Source organism: Mobula birostris, chromosome 18 (assembly GCF_030028105.1).
Source record: "Mobula birostris isolate sMobBir1 chromosome 18, sMobBir1.hap1, whole genome shotgun sequence".
In the NCBI taxonomy this organism is placed as follows: domain Eukaryota; kingdom Metazoa; phylum Chordata; class Chondrichthyes; order Myliobatiformes; family Myliobatidae; genus Mobula; species Mobula birostris.
Window position 1 is genome coordinate 18,094,589 of NC_092387.1, and position 26,244 is coordinate 18,120,832.

The following is a 26,244-nucleotide window of genomic DNA, read 5'->3' on the forward strand; positions in this document are numbered from 1 at the left end:
TTAAAGTGGAGGTAGATAGGTTAAGGTAGGTTAGGGAGGGTGTCAAAGATTACAGGGGAGAAGACAGGAGAATGGGGTTGAGAGGGATAACATGACAGGATGGCATTGCAGACTGAAAGCTGAATTCTGCTCCTATGTCTATTCACACCATCTCAGACTGCTCACCTATTGGTAACAAAACCAGCTGTAGTGTTGCCCTTTGCATCCCAACAGTGCTCGCTGGTCATTCAGAGCAGCAATTAACGCTGCCTGGCCTTCCGAGTTTCCCCACCTTTTCTGTTCACCTTGGTGATTCCAACATGCTGGAATATCATGGAGATTCAGGGAGTATACTAATGAGAAGCCTTAAAAATTCAGTGTCTGAGATTGAAAGAACCTACAACAGTACAGCACAGTTCAGGCTCTTCAACCCACAATGTTGTGCTGACCTTTTAACCTACTCTAAAATCAATATGAACTTAGTGCTTCATTTTTCTTTCATCCACGTGCTTATCTAAGAGACTCTTAATTGCCCCTAATGTATCTACCTCTATCACCACCCCTAGCAGTATTTTCTACACACTTACCACTTTAAAAAAAACTACCTCTGACATCCCTCCCCCCGCATACTTTCCTCCAACCATCTTGAAATTATGCCTTCTCGTATCAGCCACTGCCATTTTGGAAAATGGTCACTGGCTGTTCACTCTATCATCTTAAGCACTTCTGTTAAGTCGCCTCCCATTCTCCTTCACTACAAAGAGAAAGCTCTCACTCACTCAACCTTCCTTCATAAGACATGCTCTCTAATCCAGGCGGCATCTTGGTAAATCTCCTCTGCACCCTCTCTAAAGCTTCCACATCCTTCCTATAATGAGGTGACCAGAACTGAGCACAATACTCCAAGTGTGGTCCAACCAATATTACCTCATGGTTCTTGAACTCATCCCCAACTAATGAAGGTCAACACACTAGACACCTTCTTAACCCTGTTTGAAAGGAATCAAATGAATCAAAGACTTGGCAACCCAGGGGAGATTGGCTTCAGTTGAAAAGTTTGTGAAATCCCACTTGGTTGGCCGCAGTCCACAAGGTCAATCTGTACCCAGTATGGAGACATTACACACATTTTGAGTAAACTGACACAGTGACAGCATGTTACACAAACCAGTCGCCACCTTTAATTATGGATCTATAAATAATTACATTGCAGCTTTAACACTGATGCTTTCAAGAAATTACATGGTAATTTTGAGAAGACTAGAATTTTTTTTTTACAAAAACAATTGCTTCCCCCCAACAGTCGACCTGCGGCAAACAGTTGTGTGGGCCTTGTATTTTTTGGCCCTTATTGGCTCATAACCAAACATAACAGGCAGTCTCTCCGTTACTAGGTAGGACTGTTAGACCCTCATGCAATATTTCCACTGTCAAACCTGTCACTCGGTCTGTCTGGAAGTTTGACTTTAAACTGATCATCAGTCCTTCGATGATACAAAGACTGCACTGTGTAGAAGAGGTCAGAATGACTCAAAGCCTTAAAATATCACAGATTTAGTCTCTTTTTCTCCCCACTGAGTTTCTACATTCTAACCCAGATGAACCTGGTGAATGCCCCGATACAGGAACAGGAAAAGGGAAAGGAAACTGGCACTCACACCAACTGGTTCCCTGCTCCCAACTTCCCTAAAGGAGGCGAACTCGGGGAGACTAACATTACTGTCGGTGAGGAGCACAAACTGCACATTCTCCACTCACAACTGGCGACTGACTAACCTATACACACAGAGTCTGAATAGCTGTGTTGTTAAGCAGCATGTCGAGGTTAAGTAACTGCTTGTTTCAGAAACAATATGCAACAAAAAGCACTGGAAGTACTTTCATTTACTGTATAACATACAGGCCGTTTTCCAGCCAAGTGTTCAAGAACTTGTAGTGATGGGTTTCAATCTGTCTTATTCCTTCCCAAAGGGAAGAAAAGTATTGTGGATGCAAAATGGGTTAAAGACAAATCCATTCTCCTACTGAACGTTTCTCCCCCACTGTCCATTCCTTTCATTGTCACAACACGTCTCAACATTTCCATGGCAGCTTGGAGTGATTACTACCAACGAGTCACTGGATGCCACAGTACTTACCCCCAGCAGAAGACTCTGAATGAAACACTCTTCTGAATGGGAGAGTTCACTCCCTTGGCAGGGCACAACAGTTCAATATACAAAACATTTTTCCTGGTTTTCAATACAAAAAAAAACTTACTACTTTGTACAGTTTAAGGAAAAAGCCCTCTTCCCCCAACCCCTCTCACTTTGTCCCCCATTGCAATTTACTGAAATGCAACACTGTATATCTTGCATGCAGGATATTATCCAGTGACAGGCTGTAGATTACTCCAAAACCTGGTGTTAGAAAGGAAAATCCACTCTGAAACCTGATACTCCTGCATTAAGAAACGGTCAACGTGAACTGATGCTTGGATCCAGTTGATAAAGGCATGCTCCGAGCATTTATCCAGTCATTTGGAGACTGAAGCTCTCTAAACAATCAAGGGATCCTGCTGCTAATACTCAGCAATTATCCAGTAGCTAACACTGTTGACATTTTGATTAGGTTGGAGATGGATCCTGGATGATTTAGTGTTGTCCCCTTCACCCACTGGTCCCAGGCTAACAAATCGGAACTGGCAAGCACGGCCATAGGGTACACTGTTGGCCAAATGCTACAGCTGCTCCCTGGTTCGGGAGTTTACACCCCAGCGTCCTGCAGTCAATGAACACGTCACTCTTTGATCACTCGCAGAGGTGGCTATGAGTGGCAACTTTATAACAGTGAAGGATGGGATGAAATGAGGAATGGACTACTTGAAGATTGTTTTGATGTCACAGCTGCATTGAGGAAAGGTTTGGGCTGTTGCATGCCTCCCCATCTCCCAATGTCCAAGGTCCAATTGCTTCAGTTTCATGCTAAGGTGCTGAGATGCTACAGAGGATGAGGTCTCCCATCAGGACAGCAAGCCTCGATTACCTCTCGCTGCTGCTGCGTGAAAGATGTTCTGAAATGAACAGCACAGAAAGTCCAGGTTAGAGACAAGCTCTCGGTAACCCTCCTGCAGCTACAGTCCCACCCCCAGGCTCGGGGCACACCAGGCTATGATGAGACCTTCAATGAAACCACCCAATTGTGTCTGGTACAGGATTCACAGGCATGAACACTGGAGATCCTGATAAACATCCCCAAGCCACACAATACTGTCCACCCCTCCCTCATCTCCCCTGCCCAAGCCAATCAACTCCACCTACCCCTCCCTCATCTCCCCTGCCCAAACCAATCAACTCCACCTACCCCTCCCTCATCCCCTACCCAAACCAATCAACTCCACCTACCCCTCCCTCATCCCCTACCGAAACCAAAGCTTGAACACTGGAAGATCCTGATAAATGTAGTCATAGTCACAGTCATACTTTATTAATCTCGGGGGAAATTGGTTTTCGTTACAGTTGCACCATAAATAATAAATAGTAATAATCCATAAATAGTTAAATAGTAAAAAGTAAATTATGCCAGGAAATAAGTCCAGGACCAGCCTATTGGCTCAGGGTGTCTGACCCTCCAAGGGAGGAGTTGTAAAGTTTGATGGCCACAGGCAGGAATGACTTCCTATGACGCTCTGTGTTGCATCTTGGTGGAATAAGTCTCTGGCTGAATGTACCCCTGTGCCCAACCAGTACATTATGTAGTGGATGGGAGACATTGTCCAAGATGGCATGCAACTTGGACAGCATCCTCTTTTCAGACACCACCGTCAGAGAGTCCAGCTCCATCCCCACAACATCACTGGCCTTACGAATGAGTTTGTTGATTCTTTTGGTGTCTGCTACCCTCAGCCTGCTGCCTCAGCACACAACAGCAAACATGATAGCGCTGGCCACCACAGATTCGTAGAACATCCTCAGCAACGTCCGGCAGATGCTAAAGGACCTCAGTCTCCTCAGGAAATAGAGACGGCTCTGACCCTTCTTGTAGACAGCCTCAGTGTTCTTTGACCAGTCCAGTTTATTGTCAATTCGTATCCCCAGGTATTTGTAATCCTCCACCATGTCCACACTGACCCCCTGGATGGAAACAGGGGTCACCGGTGACTTAGCCCTCCTCAGGTCTACCACCAGCTCCTTAGTCTTTTTCAAATTAAGCTGCAGATAATTCTGCTCACACCATGTGACAAAGTTTCCTACCGTAGCCCTGTACTCAGCCTCATCTCCCTTGCTGATGCATCCAACTATGGCAGAGTCATCAGAAAGCTTCTGAAGATGACAAGACTCTGTGCAGTAGTTGAAGTCCGAGGTGTAAATGGTGAAGATAAAGGGAGACAAGACAGTCCCCTAACCCACAATCACTCAGTACTATCTACTCCTCCCTTGTCCTCTACCCAAACCACTCAACCCCACCTATCCCTCCCTCAACCACTAGTCAAACCCAAAGGCAGAGAGAGGGAGAGCATCTTCATCAGTAGAACTATTGCACTTGCAATGATAGTTTTACATAATCATGGGCAAACAGGCCCTTTGGCCCATTAAGTACAGGCCGACCATCAACCACACATTTACACCAATCCCACTTTAATCCCCCACCTTCTCATCAACTACATCCAGAATTACCCTTCATGTACCAACTAGGGGTAACTGAAAGAGACAGTTAACCACCAACCCTTCTAGAGATCTTTATATCTATGAACATCCCAAACATACCACAGACTGAGAGACTTTTATATAAATTACTGCAGCCACAGAATCATTTGATGCCACAGCAAACTGTCAAAAGCGAACAGATGATACAATACAATGATGGTAGGCTTGATCCTGATGAGGTGAGAAATCGACAGGTGATTAAACCTAATTTAATAATAATGTAAATTAATATTTTAATGTGTCCAGAATAGTGGGTAAGATGGGATGAGGTAGGCTCTGAGCTTTTACGAACATTTGAAGAGTGAAAATATAGTCCAGAATGGACATACCCTGAAGCACCTGCGAATCAGTTTGAATCTGTTTGTCATTTTTGTTCAATAATAACTTGCCTCATTAAAAATAATGACAAATGCTTCCAAAACCTGGGGCAGACTGGGGCCCCTGAAAAGTGTTAGGTTAAAGGCTGATGTAATTGGTGCTTAAAATGTTATAAGGGACAGATGAGGTAGGGATGAATTATTTCTGCTGGTCTGTATCCTGGACAATAGGATACCACCAGAAAGTTAGAGACAATTCTTTCAAGAGCATTTAGGAAGGACCTCCCTACAGAGCCAGTAATAACTACTGCACTTGTGTCACAGAGGATTAGAAACTCAGGCTGAACTCAAAATCAGAATCTAATTTATCATCACTGACATTTGTAGTGAAATTTGTTGCTTTGAGGCACAGAGTTCAGTGCCGGACATAAAAAATACTGTTACCATAAATAAATAGTGCAATAGAAGAATTACAAGACATTTTTTATGGGTTCATGACCCGAAGGTGAGAGAAAACTCCCACGAGGACATTCCACTGATGACATGGGGTATGAAGCATTGACCAGAGTGCTGGGACAGGAGCCACACTGGACAGGCAACTAATCTGAAACCGTGCTCACCAACTGAACCCATGGGAAATAAGGAGCTGGATGCACTGTCCCCTGTGGAACTGAAGCCCCAGTGGGATACGTGCAACTCCTAATGCTGTTTACATGAGAACCAGAAAGCGAACCATTGTTCAAATGTGAGACTTGCAGGTAAAATCTGAGTGGCCTGAAATGCAGGTTAGAAGGGAGAGGGATTTCACACGCTGTGCACAATTTAACCATTTCACAGGGATGAAACTGAGCTATGTGATGTGCACTTCCAAACTTGCCCTTTCAAATCTATTTCAACTTTGCTCGACGGATGAAAGTAAGGATGCAAAATAAAGCTGGGACTGCAAACAGACAGGCCAGTGAGCTTTTAACTCTCGGGCACACAAACCAGCTAGAAGTTTCAATCGCTAGACGCTTAGCACACTTATAAAGACCTAATGCTTCTAGGTACTCCTTGCTTTAGAACCATGGAATCAAAATGTACACAGCAGATTACTGGGAAAGTGGGGAGGGCAGGTGGAGGTGCTGGAGGAGCAAGTTACTGTCAGTGAGAAATGTTTCACAGAAATGTTAGGAGCAGAAAACAGCTTTCAGCCACCCAACTCTATTGCAGCTTTTTTTGTTAAGAGGAGTGAGAGTTTGATTTTTTTTTTAAAACCTAAATCCTTTATTTGCCAAATCCCCTGAATACTTCACCCAGATAATCCCAGTACTGATCAGTTATGAAAATTCCAGTGGTGTTCCAGACTTCTATCATCCTTCTTCCTCAGGGGACCAGTTCCAATAGTAAGGCTGTGTTCCTTCTGAGCTCACCCAATAAAAGAACTGATCTCTCCTCCCAAACCCTATCAACTCCCTTCAACAATTCCAAAGTCTGGATCAGGTCCTCCTTGCTGAAAGCCTAATCAGTGGCTTCAGAAGACGAAAATGGGCCTCAAAAGTCAGAGAATAAAAGAAGAAAACTTTTGGCAAAGTCTATGAGCACCCCATTGGCAGCATTTTGCTGACAACACTGACCTTGATGTAATCATTAGGATCTAGACTAATGCACCAACAATGCTCACTCTTGAAGAAGCCTCAGCTTTACTGAGGTCAAAACTGTAAATGGACACTGAATCACAGCATCATTACAACCTCACCAGCAACATTAAAATGTTTCTATCTGTTCCTCCTTCCACCATTTCTTACCATGCCACTGGAGCTGTTCCTGTTATCTTCATCGTGGCCAGCTTCTTCCATCTGTGGAAGAGACCATATGACTGTAAGACAGAAGTAGAATGAGGCCATTCAACCCAATGAATGTGCTTCACATTCAGTCATGGCAAATTTATTATCCCTCCCAACCCTACCCTCCTGACTTCACCCCGTAACCTTTGATGCCCTTACTCATGGAGAACCTATCAACCTCCACTTTAAATACACCCAATGTCTTGCCTTCCACAGCCATCTGTGTCCATGTATTCCACCCTCTGGCTAAAGAAATTCCTCTTCAACCCCATTCTAAAGGGACATCCTTCTATTCTGAGGTTACGTCCTCCACATTTCCCATGAAGAATATCTGGAATGATCCCAGGAAGGGGGAGAGGGGGAAATGTGAGATAGGGAGGGGGAAGAGCAGCATTAATTAGTAAACGCCTATCTCACTTTGCATCATCTGGATGCCATGTGGTAATGTGGTAAATACATATGGGATCTGGCACCGTTTACAGTTCGAAACACTCTGGTACAACTGGAACAAGTGGGGTTAGGGTTCACTGCCTCATCTATAACCCGAAAACCAAGGAGAGTTTGATCTGAAGAGATACCAGACATGCAATCGAACAAACAATTCTGATCTCTGGACTCCATCTACATGCTCATCCTGAGATGCTGCTACAGGTAGGTTTTCCATTTGGCCTGTACACACCATGTACTTGTGCACGTGACAATACACTCAACACCAAACCCCCAAGGGCTGGTGACTGGACACAATGTTGGAAGCAATTAGTTCAAGTTTAACTGCCATTCACCCATACATGAATAGTGTTACCCCAGGGTCAAGGTGCAAAACACAGTACCAACAGTCACACACAGCACAAGGCTCATACAAGATAGCAAGCACAGATAAGATATCAGTAAAATACAGTCACACTAAATTACAGTCCAAGACCCTGAGTTCATCAATGTTGCAGCAGTCTGCAGCCAAACACAATACAGCTTGTCTTCGGCTGAGTGAACGCGGGGTGGGGGGAGATGCGGCAACACTAGCTGACAGCCACTGTACAAATTGCCTTCCATGAGACTTAATTTCACAGGGGGGGATCTGGGATGTGGGGAAACAACAGTCAAAACCAGAGTGTGGTCCAGCTTTGTCCTCACTTTCTCTCTTACCTCTTTCCTCCACCTCAGCTCACACAAAACCCGCTCGAAACATTCGTGCATGTAGTTAAACTGGAAAACAACAAGAAATACAAAGTCACTGCACAAGCTTCAGAGGGAACTCCAGTTAATGTAAATAAAAATCAGTGCCGCTCTCAGGGTGAGAGTGGGGTGGAAGCGCAGGACAGCTAACTATGGCCCAGCTGTCTGTGGTGCACACTGACCCCTCAGTGCAGAGACTCCACTACAGCCCAGTACCTGTGCTGGACAGGAGAATCCCACACTACTGTTCTCCTGGCAGAACGGGAAGCACTGCCGTACTGCAGGACCTCAGCAGGTCAGTGGTACCTGGGAGGGAAATGGACAGTCAATGTTTCAAGTTGAGTCTTTCCTCTGTCTGATCAGAAGCACCAACAGCCCACTTCTTTCCACAGATGCCACCTGACTCACTGAGCTCCTCCAACATTTTTCACTCTGAATTCCAGTATCTGTAACCTCGGGTCTCCAAATTTCAAGAGAAGCTGGATATAGTTGAGCAGGAGAAATTTTCAGGACTTGGGTAAAGAGCAGGGAAGGGAGACTGCTTAAATGTCTTTCAAATGTGAACTAGATGGAATGGCCTAATCCTGCCCAGTCTAGAGAAAGAACTTTCTCAGAAAGGCTTTCAGGCCCTCAGCACCTCTCCAAATACTTTACGACCACAGCAACAATTTTAATGAAGGAAAAGTGGCAGCCAATGTAAACAACACAAGCTTGCACAAACAGAAAGGATATTTGCATTTATAGCACCGTTCACCATCTTGATGTCCAAACATAATTCACAACAAAATGAAAATCTGAAAAATTGACACTGGTTTGGAAGAAATTTGAGCAAGAACTCAGCTCCCCCTGCCCGACACTTATCCTGCGCACCAGAAGACTGACAGCATCGCAGCAGCCCTTCAGTACGCCAACAAAGTGTTCACCTGAACACTCCAGGGATGGGAGGAAATAATTGACAGTAACACCGCTGCTTTCCTCTTTCACAGGAAGCACTGAGGTAAGTAGAGAAGTAAACGTTGTACTGGTTACTCACATATGGAGTGAAAATCTTCACCCAGCGTGGTTTCTTTTCCCCGCGGATGTACTCAAAGCAAAACGCCATTCCCTCTTCATCTGTGTCCCACTGGTGCATCTCGGCCCAGTCAAATACAATCACCTGGTTCTTTTAAAATACAACATGTCAGCATTTTCATGGTACAAGAAAGCCCCAATGAGAACCCTTTCCCTGATGTGGCTTGGTAATGCCTGGAACCTTACTTGTACAATTCCAACAATGTCAACCAATTTTGGTTGCATTAGTCTGTTCTACCTCCAGAGAGCAGAAGACTTGAGGGGGCAAGGAAATCACCGACAGTACAACCACTGGTGATAGGGGGTTTTGATGAAGCCAATGATGTTAAGAAAAAAGCTTAAGATTATGAAAATCCTCAATTCTGGTCACCTCACTACTGGAAGGATGTGGAAACCATAGAAAGGGTGCAGAGGAGATTTACAAGGATGTTGTCTGGATTGGGGAGCATGCCTTATGAGAATAGGTTGAGTGAACTCGGCCTTTTCTCCTTGGAGCAACGGAGGATGAGAGGTGACCTGATAGAGGTGTATAGTCAGAGGCTTTTTCCCAGGGCGGAAATGGCTAGGACGACAGGGCACAGTTTTAAGGAGCTTGGAAGTAGGTACAGAGGAGATGTCAGGGAAGTTTTTTTTTTTACGCAGAGAGTGGTGAGTGCCTGGAATGGGCTGCCAGCGACGGTGGTGGAGGTGGATACGATAGGGTCTTCTAAGAGACTCCTGGACAGGTATATGGAGCTCAAAAAAATAGAGGGCTCTGAGTAACCCTAGGTAATTTCTCAGGTAAGAACATGTTCGGCATGCCCTTGTGGGCCGAAGGGCCTGTATTGTGCTGTAGGTTTTCTGTGTTTCTAAAATAACAAGGAAATGCAGACATGAGTGCTGGGAATAAAGTATGCCAAAGGTAGGTAAAATATAGAACAGTGTGCCAAATCTGATGAAGCAAAATCCACTCACTACTACTTAATGGAATTAAGGAGCTTTTTGCAAAGTCGTACAGAGAGCAACAAAATGGCTATGACCTAGAAAGAAGAACTCATGTACAAGTTGGATTCTCAAAATGGTCCACTCCACACTGCACAGTTCTACAGTGGTTGAGTCAAAATTAAGAGTTGAAGGCATTGCTTGACAGAGCAGTGGAACCTGTTTACTTGCTTGTTTGTTTACTGGTTATTTAGAGATACAGCACAGTAACAGCCCTAGTGGCCCGACGAGCCCGTGCCACTCATGTGACCGATTAGCCTACTAACTGGTATGTGTTTGCAATGTGGTCACAGGGAGAACACACCAACTGCTTACAGACAGCGGTGGAACTGACCCGGGTCACTGGTGTTGTAACAGCGTTACGCTAACTGCTACACCACTGTGCCACAGTAACTCTCGCAAAGAACTTTGAAAGGACAGCGGTGGTGGGAGGGTGCAGAGGTGGGAGCTGCAGGGAGAGAGGAACGGTGCCAGGAGTGGAGACAGCAAGCATCATGGAGATTTCGCACTACATCATTGCAGAAAGGAGCTGACATACCAGGCCGCCTGATCTCACCTACCTCCAGCTGTCCGTCCTCAGTGCAAGCATGCAGTTTAAAGTGCTGAATGCTAATGGCTGCCATGACGTGCCCCTTCCTTCGAGAGTCGCAGCGACAGTGGGGGAAGACTATCTGGCTGTAACCTTCACAGGTCCGAACCATGTTCAAATACTGCAATAATGGAAAGACTGAGCATCAGACCATACTTCAGCTACCTTCTCCACATCCACTCATTCCCTGCCCAGGAACTAAATCTACAGCTCGTCACACAGTGCTGCAGCAGGACCTTCCTCCCAGCTCTTGCTCTCCGGGACACTCTTCCACTCTCTGGCTCAGGTCTGCTGACTCTCCATTATCTGGCAACTTCACCGCGCCCCCCCCCCCCCACCCTTTAGCAATCAGGGGAGACAGTCCTGGGATCTTGCTGTGCATGTCTTTGCAGGCCTGGTGATTCCCTAGTCGGTTTGGGATGATGAAATGGGGTCCCATCAGTTATGGTGCCCCAAATCCACGACTGCCTGCATTCCTTTCCCTGTCAGCCGGCTTGGGAGTGTTGTCACCGTAGGAGCCCCTCCATTCCCTCTTCTCCTCTCTCCGGTCAGGGAGAGGATACAGAAGGCCGAGGACAGGTATCAGCAGTCTCACGGACAACTTTCACCCAGATTCTTCAATGGCCCCTAATACTCTTGATCTGCTAACCTACTAAGTCGTGGCCCTCGCACCTTATTGCCTACCTGCACTGCACTTTCTCTGCAACTATACGGCTCTATTCTGCACTGTGCTCTGCCTTGATGTACAGAATGTGGTCGGGATGGCATACAAACAGAATTTTTTCACTGTACCTTGGTACACGTGATAACCGTGAACCAATTCCAATACTTCCCATAAATCCTTCCCCTCTTTTGTAACCGGTGAGAAGCACCGCCGTGGCAGGATATTGCAGTAAATGACCCAGCTTCCACCTCTGAAAACCAAATTACATTCTCAGGTTCTGGGTGGGGAGGTTAAAGATCAGCAGCATGGTGCTCTTGCAGAGAGTGTGACAACCATCAGCTGCTTGTTCTGATAAAACTCCCCACCCTGTATCGGAAAGCCCTACCATGACTTTCTTGTGCTGCTCGGACAGTTTCTGAAGCTGATACGATTTATCACCAACTCGAATCCGGCCTTTCTTCACATCCTCCACGGCCTGCAATTACAAAAACACAGCCAGGTGACTTGGAGGGGCGGTTCCTCAGCAACCCACTTTCCAGAAATAAACTTCGGCAAGCTGGTGCAACACGTCCATGGCTCAGTTATGCGTTATCTATGAGCCTTCCTGTTATTCTTGGAATGTACACCCTACATTTTTTGCCAAGGTGATCAATGTCATGAAACCACTTCATTCAGCCCTTTGTACTGTAAAGGAATTGCTTTTTTTAATGACGAACTTGATGGTAAAAAGCAAAATCAACTTGGCTGGGCTGAAAGCTTTGGATACCATGATTAATTGCCATATCCCTTCACAAAGGTCATCCTGTTCTGCAGTGCTTTGATGTGAAGCATTCATCTCCCTGTCACACTTACTGCTGACTGACCTGTGTGCTTTCAGTATTGCCTTTGCTAATGCTGATTTGCAGTGACAATTGGAATCGCTGAGCCTGTACACCCCAGTTAACACACTGCAGCTGTAATGGGCAAGGTAAAGCAAAGAACACTGAAGCAACACTTGATCCTGTTCAAACCAAGCACACACCAGACTTTTAACATGGAGGCATTGATCACAGGTTTGGGCTAATCAGTCCCATGGTCTAAACTGGGTTCTGGAGGATGAAGGAACAAAAGAAACAGATAATGTGCGAGCTGCTTCTCAAAAGGAATGGAAACCAGTCTTCTATACCACACTCCTTGCAAAGTTCTGGGTAAGCAAATCGCCTATTTTGTACAGACTCTGCCCCAGAATTACAGAAATGGAGCGACACCCAGTAACTTCAACTGTCATGCACTGAGCTGCTAGCAATTGTTATCAAATTAAACAAGCAGAACAGAAGGGGTGTACAGAGAGTGCACATGTACCTGATGGAAGAAGTAGGTTACGGCGAGATCATTGTCATTCAGAACTTCTTCCTGGGCCATGGTGAAGAGCCACTTCCTGATAACCAGACAGGTCCCGGCTGCCGCCGACGTGTAGTTTTGTACGTACAGTTTATGTGGAAACTCATTGGGAACCAGTTTCCTCTCTGCAAATGCAGGAGGTATGCATTAAAATGCAAAAGAGGCTTCGTATCATCAGTGCCTTTCTGAATCAGAGAACAGCTAGAAAACAACATCTCCAGCTAAAGAATAGCGCTGCTGAGTCAGAGATGATACAGTACAACAATGGGAACGAGTGTTATAGTTGACCGAATGTGACCCTTTGCATTTCAGTTTAAATCACTATCACTTGACTCTTTGTCACATTCTCCAGCGGAAAGCCATCTGAGAACTCTAATACGTCTCTGATTTCACTCAGCCTTCCACTCTCTACTCACTAGACACTGGGATTAGTTTATTAAACTCATCTTTATCTCTGCCTCCTCCTCATTATTAAGATTTGGTCCGTTGTCCTAACACTGGTGTCCTTGGCTCAAGGCTGCATAATCTAAACGATTTACATCTAGAGAACCTATGGACTCAGTTTCAAGGATTCTTCACCTCATGTTCTCAATAATTATTGTTTATTTATTTATTACTATTATTTCATTTGTATTTGCACAGTTTATTGACCTTAGCATATTGACTGTTTGTCCACCCTGTTAGGTACAGTCTTTAATGACCGAATTATGGTTCTTGGATTTACTGAGTATGCCTGTAAGAAAATGAACGCAGGGTTGTATATGGTAATATATGTGTACTTTGATAATAAACTTACTTTGAAATGAGTGAGATTACAGCAATATTACGATAAAGGGGAATGTAATTTGTACATCAGACCCAATTTTTGTTAAGGAAATCCTTTCAGTGAAGAGTAAAAGTTTCTAATGTCAATTAACATTCAAGCAACACTGTGGAAGATAAATAAGCTCATTGTTAAATGGAGGGAGATATCACCCACATCCTCCTTAAAATTCTACATCTTAAACAGAAGAGATTCTGCAGATGCTGGAAATCTTGAGAAACACACACAAAATGCTGGAGGAACTCAGCAAGTGAGGCAGTATGGAGAGGAATAAACAGTTGATGTTTTGGGATGAGATCCTTCATCAGGACTGGAAAGGAAGGGCACAGAAGCCAAAATATGGTAAGGAGGAGGGGGAGGAGTACAAGCTGGAAGGTGATAGATGAGACTAGGTGAGGGCGAAGGTGCCTGCTGTTTTGACTTCACGACGGATACAAACAACATTAACAACGCGAGCAGGGAAAGACTGACCTGTCTCACAAACCATGAGTAGTGACATCACAACCACCTCTTCACAAAACATCACAAAGTGAAAGGAGGCAAATTAGAATAATTGAGAAAACATATAAGCAGTAAGGTCCAATATAAACTAGAGGAACAACATCTTCACCTTTCATCTGGTCACTTTGCCACCAATGAGAATGAACATTGAATTTTCCGACTTCAGACAAATTGCACTGTTCCTTCTGGCACCAAACATTTAAAGAATTAAACTTGCCACCTTACCAAAGAAGTGATCCACTACTTCAAACAGGGTGAAGAAACTCGCTGTGATACTATCCATTTGTAGGTGTTCCTGTACAGCCTGTGGGTCAAACAGAGAGTCAGTCACACTGCATAATGTACAGCACTGGGCGTAACAAAAACAAGTCTTGTCAAGTCAAACAACAGGAATTCTGCAGATGGAGGAAAGTATGGGGGTTGCAAGAGGTAACTTTGTTTTTAAACACAGAGAATGGTGTATCTGTGGAACGCATTGGCACAGGTGGTGGAAGAGGCAAATACTCTTAAATAGGCACATGGATGAAAGGAAAATGGAGGTCTATGTGGAAGGAAAAGGTTAGATTGATCTTGGAGTAGACTAAAAGGTTGACACAAAATTGCCAGTTGAAGAATCTGCACTGTGCTGTTCTATGTTCCCAATGGAGATGGGCATTCTATAATCACACAGAAAGAGTCCCACTTCTGACCTTGTGATAAACAGGCAGTTGTTGATGAAGCATAAAGATTGTCAGACCTACATTTTTACTTTGACACGTGGAAGAGTACACAAAATACTCAGTACAAGAACAAAAATCAAAGTGTCTGATGATACACTTTGTACAGTGATCAGTCTAATAAATGAACTGCAGGAGTTCAAAATGTTTAAAATATTCAATGCAAAAGTTTATAGCTGAGGTTTTACGTTCAAGTGAAGGGTATCTTCATAATTATTTGCTGAATGTGTATTAAGAAAATGCAAACTCAAACCTTATCTGTCATCTTAGAACTTAACCACAGTTCAAAATCCTCAAATAAAGGCCGGCTTGATTTGTCACATTTCCTTGATTAATTTTCAGGTAATTTCATTTAATAAACACATCTTTTTCATTGATATCCTTAAGAGGTTGTTGACTTGACTTGCTCTGACGTGCATGTGAGTCCACCCTCACACTACACGATGATGCTCAAATCAGAAATAGCTCATAACTACGTAATAGCCAGTCTTTCATGGCTCCCATTACACTTGAATCAGAAACGCTGGCTTTCATTCCATTCCATTATGAGGAGTCTGTGTCAATACAAAGGGGACCCCAACATTAACTAATTTTTCCTTGGCATCATGGTCAGTGTGGGCTAAAGGACCTGTTCCCGTGCTGTGCTATGTCCAGGTGTTCTCTCTGCAAGGGCTAAATGACCCTTTACCAGGAAGGTTTGACTTGCGCACAGATTACACAGAAGGTTGGGAGCAATCTATGTGTTGGCACAGTCTGCCTGCAACACAATACAACAAAAATCCTTGCACACCAACATCACATCTGAGGATGATGACAAGATGATAATGTGTCTACGTTTATTTTTTTTACATTACACTATTCGACATTGCAGATGCCAGTCAACAAATTTAATAGACTTTGTCACATTAAAGCAGTCATATACAGTTTCTCTGCACTGAAGGCAGAAGGTGAGTGAGAGTTTCGGTGGTAACTGCCTGCCTTTTGATCGCTGCCAGAGCAGGGTCTGCAAGTGGCCTTTCACCATGTGGATTGCTGTGGCAGGCAGGAAAGCCTCTCTGCCTGGTGTGGTGTCCCTCTCTTTCGATGAATGTCTGTGATAAGGTAGAATGGTATCTTGGTTCTCCACTTATGGATTGGACTATTGCGTTTATAGACTATGGACTTTTTCCAGAATTACGTTTTTTTAAAAAATATTCTGAGTTTTTAAAAAAAATCACCCATTCCTTTTCCGTTTTGTTGTGCGAGGGGAGAGGGTTTGGAGGTTGATGTTCTGTTAATTTTTTGTGTGGGGGTGGGGTTGTTTTTTGGGGTCAATGCTTCTGTTCCGTTTTGTGCGGGTGGAGGGTTTTTTGTGGGGAGGTAGGGGTGGGGTTGATGATCGGGATGCTGTTCGATTTTGTATGGTGGGGGAGTTGATGTTTCTCTGAATGACTTTCAGGTTCTTTCTTTGTTTCCTTGGCTATCTGGAGAAATACCAATTTCAGAGTTGTATATGGATACATGCTTTGATAATAACTACATGAACCTTTGAACCTTTGTTTTCTTGGCTTAAGAATGCCCAGCTCATCCAGCCTGATTTCCTGAAACTGCTTTGTCCAACGTCAGTGTAAAACCAGCAGATCTGATGACAGCTGAGATCCACTTCCTGATTATTGCCAGCGGCCTGAGCATTCGACTCACCCTGTAAACTTCATCTGCGGTGCTGTTTTTTTTGACAGTGACGGTGATGATGCTCCTGTCGGGCAATGCTATCCTCAGGTCCACATCAGACAGCCCGTTTGTGCTCTGAAAGAATATAATGATAAAAGTTCAGCTTTTATAATAATTACTGCTAAAGTCAAGCAGTCAGCGGAGCTTCCTAACCCAAGGAAATAGTTTGGGGATTATCCAGGAGGGTCCAATCCATGCGTGTTAGACCTGAACCTCCTAGAAGTAGTTCTGGTATCAGGCTGATCTGCAGGCTTTTGCCAGCTACATTGCCTGACTTGTCACCTGCATTGGAGCCACATAAAGCAGTGTGAACTGTTCAGGCTTCCCAGATCTCAGGCTGGAATACCTGGGCACTGAGCCTGTGCTGGTTGAAGGCTGGCGAAATACAGCAGCCTTTTTAAAAGAAAATCAGCTGCTCAGATAAAGGCAGCATTTTATTTAGGTATGTAGAACCGACGCAGACTGGGAGACCGTTTCGCTGAACACCTACGCTCTGTCCGCCAGAGAAAGCAGGATCTCCCAATGGCTGCACATTTTAATTCCACATCCCATTCCCATTCTGATATGTCTATCCACAGCCTCCTCTACTGTAAAGATGAAGCCACACTCAGGTTGGAGGAACAACACCTTATATTCCATCTGGGTAGCCTCCGACCTGATGGCATGAACATTGACTTCTCTAACTTCCGCTAAGGCCCCACCTCCCCCTCGTACCCCATCCCTTATTTATTTATTTATATTCACACATTCTTTTTCTCCCTCTGTCCCTCTCACTATACCCCTTGCCCATCCTCTGGGGTTCCCCACCCCTCCCCCTTTTCTTTCTCCCTGGGCCTCCTGTCCCATGATCCTCTCATATCTCCCTTGCCAATCACCTGTCCAGCTCTTGGCTCCATCCCTCCCCCTCCTGTCTTCTCCTATCATTTCGGATCTCCCGCGCCCCCCCCCCCACTTTCAAATCTCTTACTAGCTCTTCTTTCAGTTAGTCCTGACGAAGGGTCTCGGCCCGAAACGTCAACTGTACCTCTTCCTAGAGATGCTGCCTGGCCTGCTGCGTTCACCAGCAACTTTTATGTGTGTTGCTTGAAATTCCAGCATCTACAGATTTCCTCATGTTTACAATGTTAAATGCTGTTATTTTTAGTTGCTAGTGTCTGTATGTTAATGTCTTTAAAATAATTTCCTTACTCAATTTTAATTGTTACTGTTTTCAAATGTTTGCTAATGCCAGAAGTCTCCACAAACATTCAGACTCAGGTCTGTTGCCCGAACTGAACTGAAACCCTGGCTGCTGAAACCACTCTGACTCCAGCTAACGGCTTGAGCTACACTGCACTACACCAATCTGTGGGGAGTCAGACTCACTGCAAGGAATGGTGCCCAGGATTACCATGAAGGAACAGCATGGCCAAGGGTAGGTGAGGGGAGACATCAGGGCAGAAGTTCTGCCCCATTTCTTTGGCAGCAAACCAATGGCTTTACGTACAGGACTCGCCACAGAAAATCCAAAAATCAATCCCAGACACTGCTATTGGATTTTACTGTTCTTGGTTGTGGCCAGAAACACCTGTCCTGATAGTTAAACATTTCGCAGGTCAGCTAAGAAAAGCACAGACACCATTTCAGGATGCCCCCAAAGACCTTTCTCCACTCAACCAATTATAGACTCTAAAGGCAACAGCACCTCATGAATGACAAACGACATCCCTTTTGAATCCATGCCCAGACTTCCAGCACGTTGGCTGCAGGGGCTCTGGTTTCCTCCCACAGTCCAAAGACGTACTGTTTGGTAGGTTAATTGGTTGTTTTAAATTGTCCCATGATTAGGCTAGGGTTACATCAGGGGATTGCTGGGCCTATTCCATGATGTATTCCAATTAATAGACCTTTACAAGTTTAGATGTGACTCAAAAAGGTGATAAGAGTAACCTCAGCATGAGAGTTTATTCTTGAGGGACGGGACTGAAGTTATACCAAATATCTTTGAAAGCTTGATCAGTCTACATCATGATCACCTCCAAACGTATTGTAAAAGTTGGAGAGACATTGGAGAAGGTGGAAAACCAAAGATTACAAGAACAAGTCCTGTCGGGCAGAGCTACGTTTGTGCTAGACAGCAACTTCTTTGAGCTCATCTGCAGAAACAGCTTAATTTCTACCTTTAATGAACTAGAGGGCACAGGCTCAAAATTGACAGGCAATCTTTTAGGACAGAGGTAAGGGGGAATTTTTTTTGTAGTCAAAGAGTAGTGAATCTGTGGAATGTTCTGCCAGAGACTGTCGTGGAGGCCAAGTCCATGAGTATATTCTAAGCGGAAGTTGATAGATTCCTGATTGGTCGGGGCATCAAGGGATATGGTAAGAGAGCAGGTCTATGGGGTTGAATCGGATCCGGGATCAGTCATGATGAAGTGGTGGAGCAGTCTCAATGGGCTGAGTGGCCTAATTCTGCTTCTATGTCTTAAGTCTCTCTTTTTCCTTTTCAAGGAGAAAGGGGCTCTGTCGAAGGCCATGACCTAGAGCTACACTCAAACTTCCGTTCTTCATGGCAATGGGACTTGTGCCTGGGGCTCACCAACTGGCTGCTTTTCGATATCTCAAAGACATGGCCTAGAAGATGAGTGTGCCTTTGGGGTTCCGAGACTTTGCTGATTCTATGTTGGTGCCGCCGAATGAAGCATTGCAGAAGAAAGTGGAACGTGGGGAACAGCAGATCAGCTGTCAGGGGTTCTGTGCTCGGTGCACTGCTCTCTCTGTTTCACTCATTTGTGGGGGAGAGTTGTGCCGGAAAAAAAGCAACATGTCAGACTTTAACACTGTAAATCATCAAGTGTTTCTTTTAGTCTTGTTAGACTACCCTCCTGCTGTGACACCCCTCTGTCCCTTTATTAGGGAGACAGAGCCTGTGGCAAGTCAAATTGTTGGGTGAATGATTAGTTTTTGTTGTTCTGCAGATCACAGTCTTTCTTCGGGGCTTTGCTATTGCTTGCTAGGTGGGTGGAGTGTGCAAATGTTTTTTTTGCTGAAATGGGGGGATAAAGGGCTTTTGGGGTTCTAACGTTTTACTGTCACTCATTCTTTGGAGCACTATTCTGTTTTCGTGGATGTCTGAATTTCAGGTTGTATATTGTATATGTTCTCTGATATTAAATGGAACTATTAAATGATAACTATCATAGCTATCAGCTGAGCTGGATCATTCAAAAAGATCTTTAAAAAAAACAAAGGTTTCGGAAGGTGAAAGAAAATAAGGGCAGGAATCAGCCACATGGCTCTTCAAGCTTGCCCTGTCAGTCAATATGATCACAGCAAATCATAAATGACTATGGAAGCTTTGGCACTTGTCTGCACTCTTAATAATTCCTCCTTTGGCTCCTCCCATTTCTTTCACTCACATGGGTCCCAGCTATGCTTGCCTTTTTGTTGGCTACGTGGAATAATCCATGTTCCAAGCCTATACTGATGTCCGTCCCCCACTTTTCCTACGCTACATCCACAACTGCCTTGGTGCAACTTCCTGCACCCATGTGGAGCTCGTCGACTTCATCAACTTTGCCTCCAACTTCCACCCTGCCCTCAAATTTACCTGGTCCATCTGTGACACCTCCCTTCCCTTTCTTGATCTCAGCGTCTCTATCTCTGGAGACAGCTTATCTACTGATGTCTATTATAAACCCACCACTCTCCATCTCCTTTTTCTTTTCTCACCTTTATCTCCTTGCCTGCCATCGCCTCCCTCTTGTGCTTCTCCCCCCTTTTTTCTTTCTTCCATGGCCTTCGATCCCCACCTATCACACTTCCCCTTCTCCAGCTGTGTCTTTCACCAATCAACTGCATCCCTTCCACTCCCAGTTTCACCAATCACCTTGTGTTTTTCTCTCTCCCCTCCCCCCACATTTAAAATCTACTCCTCATCTTTTTTTTTCTGCCGAAACATTGACTGTACTTTTTTCATAAACATAGAAATCTACAGCACATTACAGGCCCTTCGGCCCACAATATTTTGCCAACTATGCAACCTACTCTAGAGACTGTCTAGAATTTCCCTACTGCATTGCCCTCTATTTTTCTAAGCTCCATGTACCTAAGAGGCTCTTAAAAGGCACCTATTGTATCCGCTTCCACCATCGTCGCTGGCAGTGCATTCACGCACCCACAACTCACAGTGTGGAAAAACTTACTCCTGACATCCCCTTGAGAGGGAATATAAAGAGGTGTCTCCAGGGAGACTTGTCACCTGACTACCCAGTTGCCTGAGGAAGATGGTCATTTTTTTACTGTTGAAATGTTCCAATCAGTATCTGTAAGTATGTGGCCGTTAGTGCCAAAGGATATTATAGATAGATCATAGCAAATCATCCAAGCTCTGTACCCCGCTGTTGTTTTATTACCATTCCCCTAGATCTCACTCACTGATACATTTAAGGGTTGGCAAGGTAAAGGCAAGAGGCAGGATGGGAATATGGGTGCAGAAACCAATTCTAACAAACTAATTGCCACTGATGGCAACCTAGCACAGGTTGTTATCCTTGCATGATGCGCCCTCGGATCAATACAATTATAATGTTCCAAATGTGGAAGAAATTAATTCGATTCTTTATTAGCAACTAGCAAAACAAACAATCTTAAAGTGATGCAACTAAGTGCAAATAAAGTGGTCAACAAATGCTATGACACCTGGCGGCTCCCAGAACCAAACTAAACTGCCTAGAACAAAGCAAAAGACATAACTGATCCCCTTTGCTTACCATGCCCCACCCATGTGACCAGTTAGCATTATAAATGCGCCACACAGAATACAATGCAGATACAAAACAGGTGCATGGCTCCTACAGTGAGTAATGTTAATAGTTACAGGAATAGGTGAGGAGAGGGGAGAGGAGGATCAAGTGAGCATAAATATCCAGGCAGGATGCTTTTCATGCACACAAGGATTCCTTACACAGATCAATATACGGTATCATAATGATCAATAATGTTGTACAGCTTGAGTTTTTAAACAACATACAGTAGTGGTTAAAGTCCAGTTCAAATGCAGACATACCCGTTCAAAACTTCTCCATGGACGGCTTCCAGACCGTTCGGGCTGACCGGCAGTGCGCCGAGAGCGGTAAGCGTAAAGGAGTTGGGTGCTTACTGTTCTGGTTAACAACAGATGGTGCAATCCGGGTCATATTACGATCGAGGAACGTGTTTGTAGACCGGATATTGAACTTTTTGCTGTTGGACTTCGGCCACATTCCACCATGATACAACACTGGGCGGCACGGGCGGTTGTTCCTGCCTGCGGCCATCGAACTTGCAGCTCCTCCCGTGGAGGGTCAGACACCCTGAGCCAATAGACTGGTCCTGGACTTATTTTCCATCTGGCATAGTTTGCATATTGTTGTTTGATTGTTTGTGGTTTTTGTATTGCTATATTTATGCTCTATTCTTGGTTGGTGCAGCTGTAACGAAACCCAATTTCCCTCGGGATCAATAAAGTATATCTATCTATCTATCTAAGGATTCAACCCGAACTTGCACGATTTGACCTCACGTGCTTTGACTTCTAAAAGCACACAAACAGAACATTTCAAATCACATCTCAGCACTTTGTTCCACACCTTCTACCTCACAGATTTTACCCTGTCAGCTTCCCTCGTGTCATCCCAAGGCCATCCCCTTTCCCTTCATCCTTTTCACTGCCAATGGCGCCCACACACGTTCACTTTCCTTTCCCCACCAGGTTTAAGCCCCTCATTTCATTTGTTGGACCACTTCTTTCCCACATCAGCTCTCCCAACCCTGTCTACAAAAAGTTCTGACCAAATAGTTCACTGAAAAGCTCCTATTTCTGAGATACATAAAACATCCCAAAACACTTCTCGGGGCATTAATGAGAGTCAGTGTCAAATCACATAAGTTATTGAGCCAGGAAGCCAGAAGCTGGATGGGAAGCATTGCAAAGGAGGAGAGAAAGATGTCGAGGGCTTTCACAGCCTAGTGTGATATTCAACTGAAGCCCCAGCAACAAGAATGGAAAGGAAAGGTACGTCGCATCCGGAGTTTCTCCGGTGAGCGGACAATTTCCCTCCACGCCTCTCTGACGTAGTGGGGAACCGCGTACGAAGCAAGTTACAGCAGAGGTTTGACATTGCCTTCTGCCGGGTGAGTTTCACGGAAGGAAAGCGTGCAGGGGAGCCAGCTGAATTCGAATTTGGGACCTTTCGTCCCGAAGTCTGACGTTGATGCCACTATGCCACCAGCGGGGTCGCAACAAGAATAGAATAGTAAAATTCAGATGTACACAAAGGTAACACCCACAAAATTCTGGAGGACTCAGGTCAGGCAGCATCAATGGAGAGGACCTGATAAAGGGTTTCAGCCAGGAATATTGACTGTTTATTCCTCTCCATAGATGCTATCTGACCGGCTGAGCTCCTCCAAAATTTTGTGTGTTACTCTGGATTTGCAGCATCTGCAGAATCTCTTTTGTTTAAGAGATACACAAAAGATGTGAAGTGAATTATAAAAAAGGTCTTGTCCAGTTATAGGCCGAAGATAATGATAACAATGGGAGAGATATGAACACAATGATCATTAATGTAAAACTGAAGCATTCCCAGTCAGGAGTAGATTAGGGAGTACAGAAGTGATTGGATCTGCGTAACTAGGCTGCGTGGTTTTGGATTTATCTAGAGTAGGAAGGCAAAGGAATAGTCAGAAAAAGTGCTTACATTAGTCAACACAGAAGCTCTACGCTGTGGTTGACAAAAGCTGGTTTTTACTTTTAAGTTCAAAGTTTCAAGTGCAGAAAATCCTGTGGTCTATTTATGGCCAGGATTGAATCTACAGGAACTATACTTATCTATCAGACATCACTTTACTTGGAGCACAGATCATATGGTGAACAGGAACTGGTGTCCAGGTGAAGATATTGCTGAGAATATGTAATTGAGGTACAATTGATTCTCAGCATCTTCCTCTCCAGTTACCACCTGCACAGATTTGTAACTTTCTCTAGTCCCAATACCAAGAACTCTGTAAGGGTTCTTCAATCAGCTACCCAATAACAACATCATCAGTACAGCCCAAGGCAGAAAAATATTGAACCAAAAATATCTTCAGGACTGTACATTTGGCAGAAATCAATTTCCCCAGCCCTTGGCACTCTGATACCTGGTGTACATTGTGATTCAGGCCGTGCATACTAATTAAAACCAAAATTCAGTAATACTTTGAGAGTCATTAGGCAGTACAAGTCCTGGCAGATGGGAGGCGGCAGATACTCCATCCTTCAGGGGCCAGCAGCAACAATGCGTGTAGCATCCAAGGCAATAATCTATGGCACTGTTGATAGTGTGTTAATAGTTGGTTAATTTATGAGGCTCACTGATCACTACCTTGGTTCCTACTAGGGTGCAGGTTCATAGTCCTCTTCATCTTTCACGAAACATAATGAACTGTAGGCTCTGCCTGCCCTTTGAGTGGGCAAAGAGTTACAAAGCACAAGGATGAGTTTCTCAGTCAAAACCATTCATCTGATCACTCCTATATTATACTTTACAAGTACTAGCTGCGTGATGTTTTGGAGCACTTGGGAGTTCATGACAATCATAATGCAAGTCTCTTTTTAAGATGCAGTGGATTCTGGTTAATTGGGGCAGCCGCTTATTTGGGACACTATGCCACTTAATTTGGACAGGACACTGTTACTGAACAGTTTCTAACTAGCACCAGTCACATTTGCTTATGTGGCCTTAAGGCACTACACCGAGTTAGAGCGAACAGTTTTTGAATAGCACCATTTGCCTGTGTTTGTGTTCAAAAAGCAGTGATTTTTGTTACTGATAGTTGGCAAGAGATAAGCTGTTGTGGGATGGATGAAATCACTGGAGAGGGAGTCACTGGTAGATACAAAGCAGCTTCCTTCTTCGACAAAACAAGGTACAGCAGGCATCATACGGACAGAGATGCTTTCGGTAGAAAGGTCTGCTAGCCCAACGTGGGCTCGATATTTATTTGCTAAACACAAAGGGCAATAACTATTTACAGGTATAGACAATGCTTTCTTTTGAAGCTACACACAAAACATCACACCTTCTGACTTCATCCTTTCCTCCTGATGCCAACATGTCTGGGTTGGTACTCACAGTCTTTAGAAGTGCAAGTCAAATCCACAATACATTTATTTGGTATTTTACGTGCTAACGTAGAGGACAATTCATATTTATAAAGTATAGACAAGGCTGTCTTCGAAACTACCTGTAAACTTCACACTTCCATCCACAGTGCCTGGGCTAGTATTCTGGTATTTACAGCTTTTGGGAAATGCAATGTTGTGAGCTCAATCCACAGTACTTTGTCAAACAGAAGACTGGTGGCCAAAGTCATTTAAGTGTAAATGAATAATCTACCCAAAAACTCACTCTCACAAGCAGTAAGACAATTCAGAACTGTTTTGTTCACTGCAGTTTCAAGCATTCGGACTTGGAGTTGCCAGAACAGCCAGGAGTGAAGATGAAACAATTTCACTACCTCAACAAGTTAGCAACTATGAAGGTATCAACAATCATCTTGAATGTTACCTTTGGTCCCCACTGGACACTCAGATCTCACCTGTGGCTCCAAAGCCTGGTATGATGTTTCAGGAGGTGTGCTAAACCAGGCAAGGGTAGCCGGCGGGTCTCATACCCTGGTGAGATGGGGACATGCCTATCCTAGCATGCAAAGTCAGCTCTGGCGGACTGGGTGGTTGAGATCTGCAGTGAGATCCAATGACCAGGAAGGCGGTTCTACAACGCTTTGTGGAGAATGAAGGGCATGACAAGACACAGAAGCCATGGTTATCCACTGCAATGAGGGAAGACCTCAGTTGTGACGTCTATTCATACCACTGGACCTGAACTTCCAATGTCGAGAGAGTGGAACTGCCCCACTGCAACGGCTTTTCTATTTTAAAAACTCTCCCGTACAGGATTCCTATCATCGATGGGCAACAACCAGTAGTATTAGTACTGTTCTAATTTCTTCTCTATTTAATTTCAATGCACCATTGGTTACTCAGTTAAATGGTAGTTTGTCTTTTCTATAACTCATTAACTATTTCCATGAAACCCAATGTGTCCCAATTAATTGGAATCCACTGCATTCCAGTATCACCTAATGTAATAATAACCTCAATTTAAGAAAAGCAGTTCTGAATATACCGGAACATCTAAAATAATCACCAAATGCTGGTTAGGTCCAGGTCCTTCTACAAGTTAATCCAACACCAAATCAAATGGACACAAGAGAGGAACACAGCATGGATGATATACGGGCACAGTTGATTATGTTCAACTACTAATATAAAATAAGTACCAATGAAGTATTGAGAAAAGCTGCTCATACTCATGAGGGCATTCAGACACAGGGTAGTAAATTCACAGAAACTCTTTCTGCATTTTTGGACAGAAATTTGGACTTGTATATGCACATTACTATTAGGACTCCAATTGGAATATTGTAGCATTTTCTGCACACCTTTTTTGTTTAAGGATGTCAAGGCCTTGAGAAAAAGTGCAGACAAAAGGACATCAATTATTTGAAGAGCCTAGAGAAGCTGGGACTCTTCTCATTGCATAGGAAATTAAGAGGAGATTTAGTGGAGGTATTCAGAATCATAAAGTAGTTTACTAATTAAGGATAATTTATTTTCTCTGGCAGGAAGGCAAGCAGAGGTCACAGTTTCAACACAATTGTCTTAATGAATCGAGGTAAGACGAGGGGATATATACAAATTCAGAAAGGTAGCCTGCACTGCAAGAAAGTAACATGAAAGCAGATTGAAAGCAACATTCAAAAT

The 26,244-nt window shown here is 44.2% G+C and overlaps 1 protein-coding gene across 1 annotated transcript in view; it reads right to left on the minus strand.

The window, feature by feature from the left end:
- Positions 1–1,137: 1,137 nt before the first annotated feature.
- LOC140211984 (sorting nexin-27-like) overlaps positions 1,138–26,244 on the minus strand; it is a 135,924-nt gene continuing 110,817 nt past the window's right edge. The window contains exons 5-13 of the mRNA XM_072282294.1: positions 16,386–16,490; positions 14,215–14,293; positions 12,627–12,790; positions 11,671–11,760; positions 10,593–10,742; positions 9,014–9,142; positions 7,951–8,010; positions 6,769–6,819; positions 1,138–3,031 (exon numbers count right to left, since the gene is read on the minus strand). Coding sequence (XP_072138395.1) covers positions 2,981–3,031; positions 6,769–6,819; positions 7,951–8,010; positions 9,014–9,142; positions 10,593–10,742; positions 11,671–11,760; positions 12,627–12,790; positions 14,215–14,293; positions 16,386–16,490 — 879 coding nt within the window. The 3' untranslated portion in view covers positions 1,138–2,980. The remainder of the gene's footprint in view (positions 3,032–6,768; positions 6,820–7,950; positions 8,011–9,013; positions 9,143–10,592; positions 10,743–11,670; positions 11,761–12,626; positions 12,791–14,214; positions 14,294–16,385; positions 16,491–26,244) is intronic.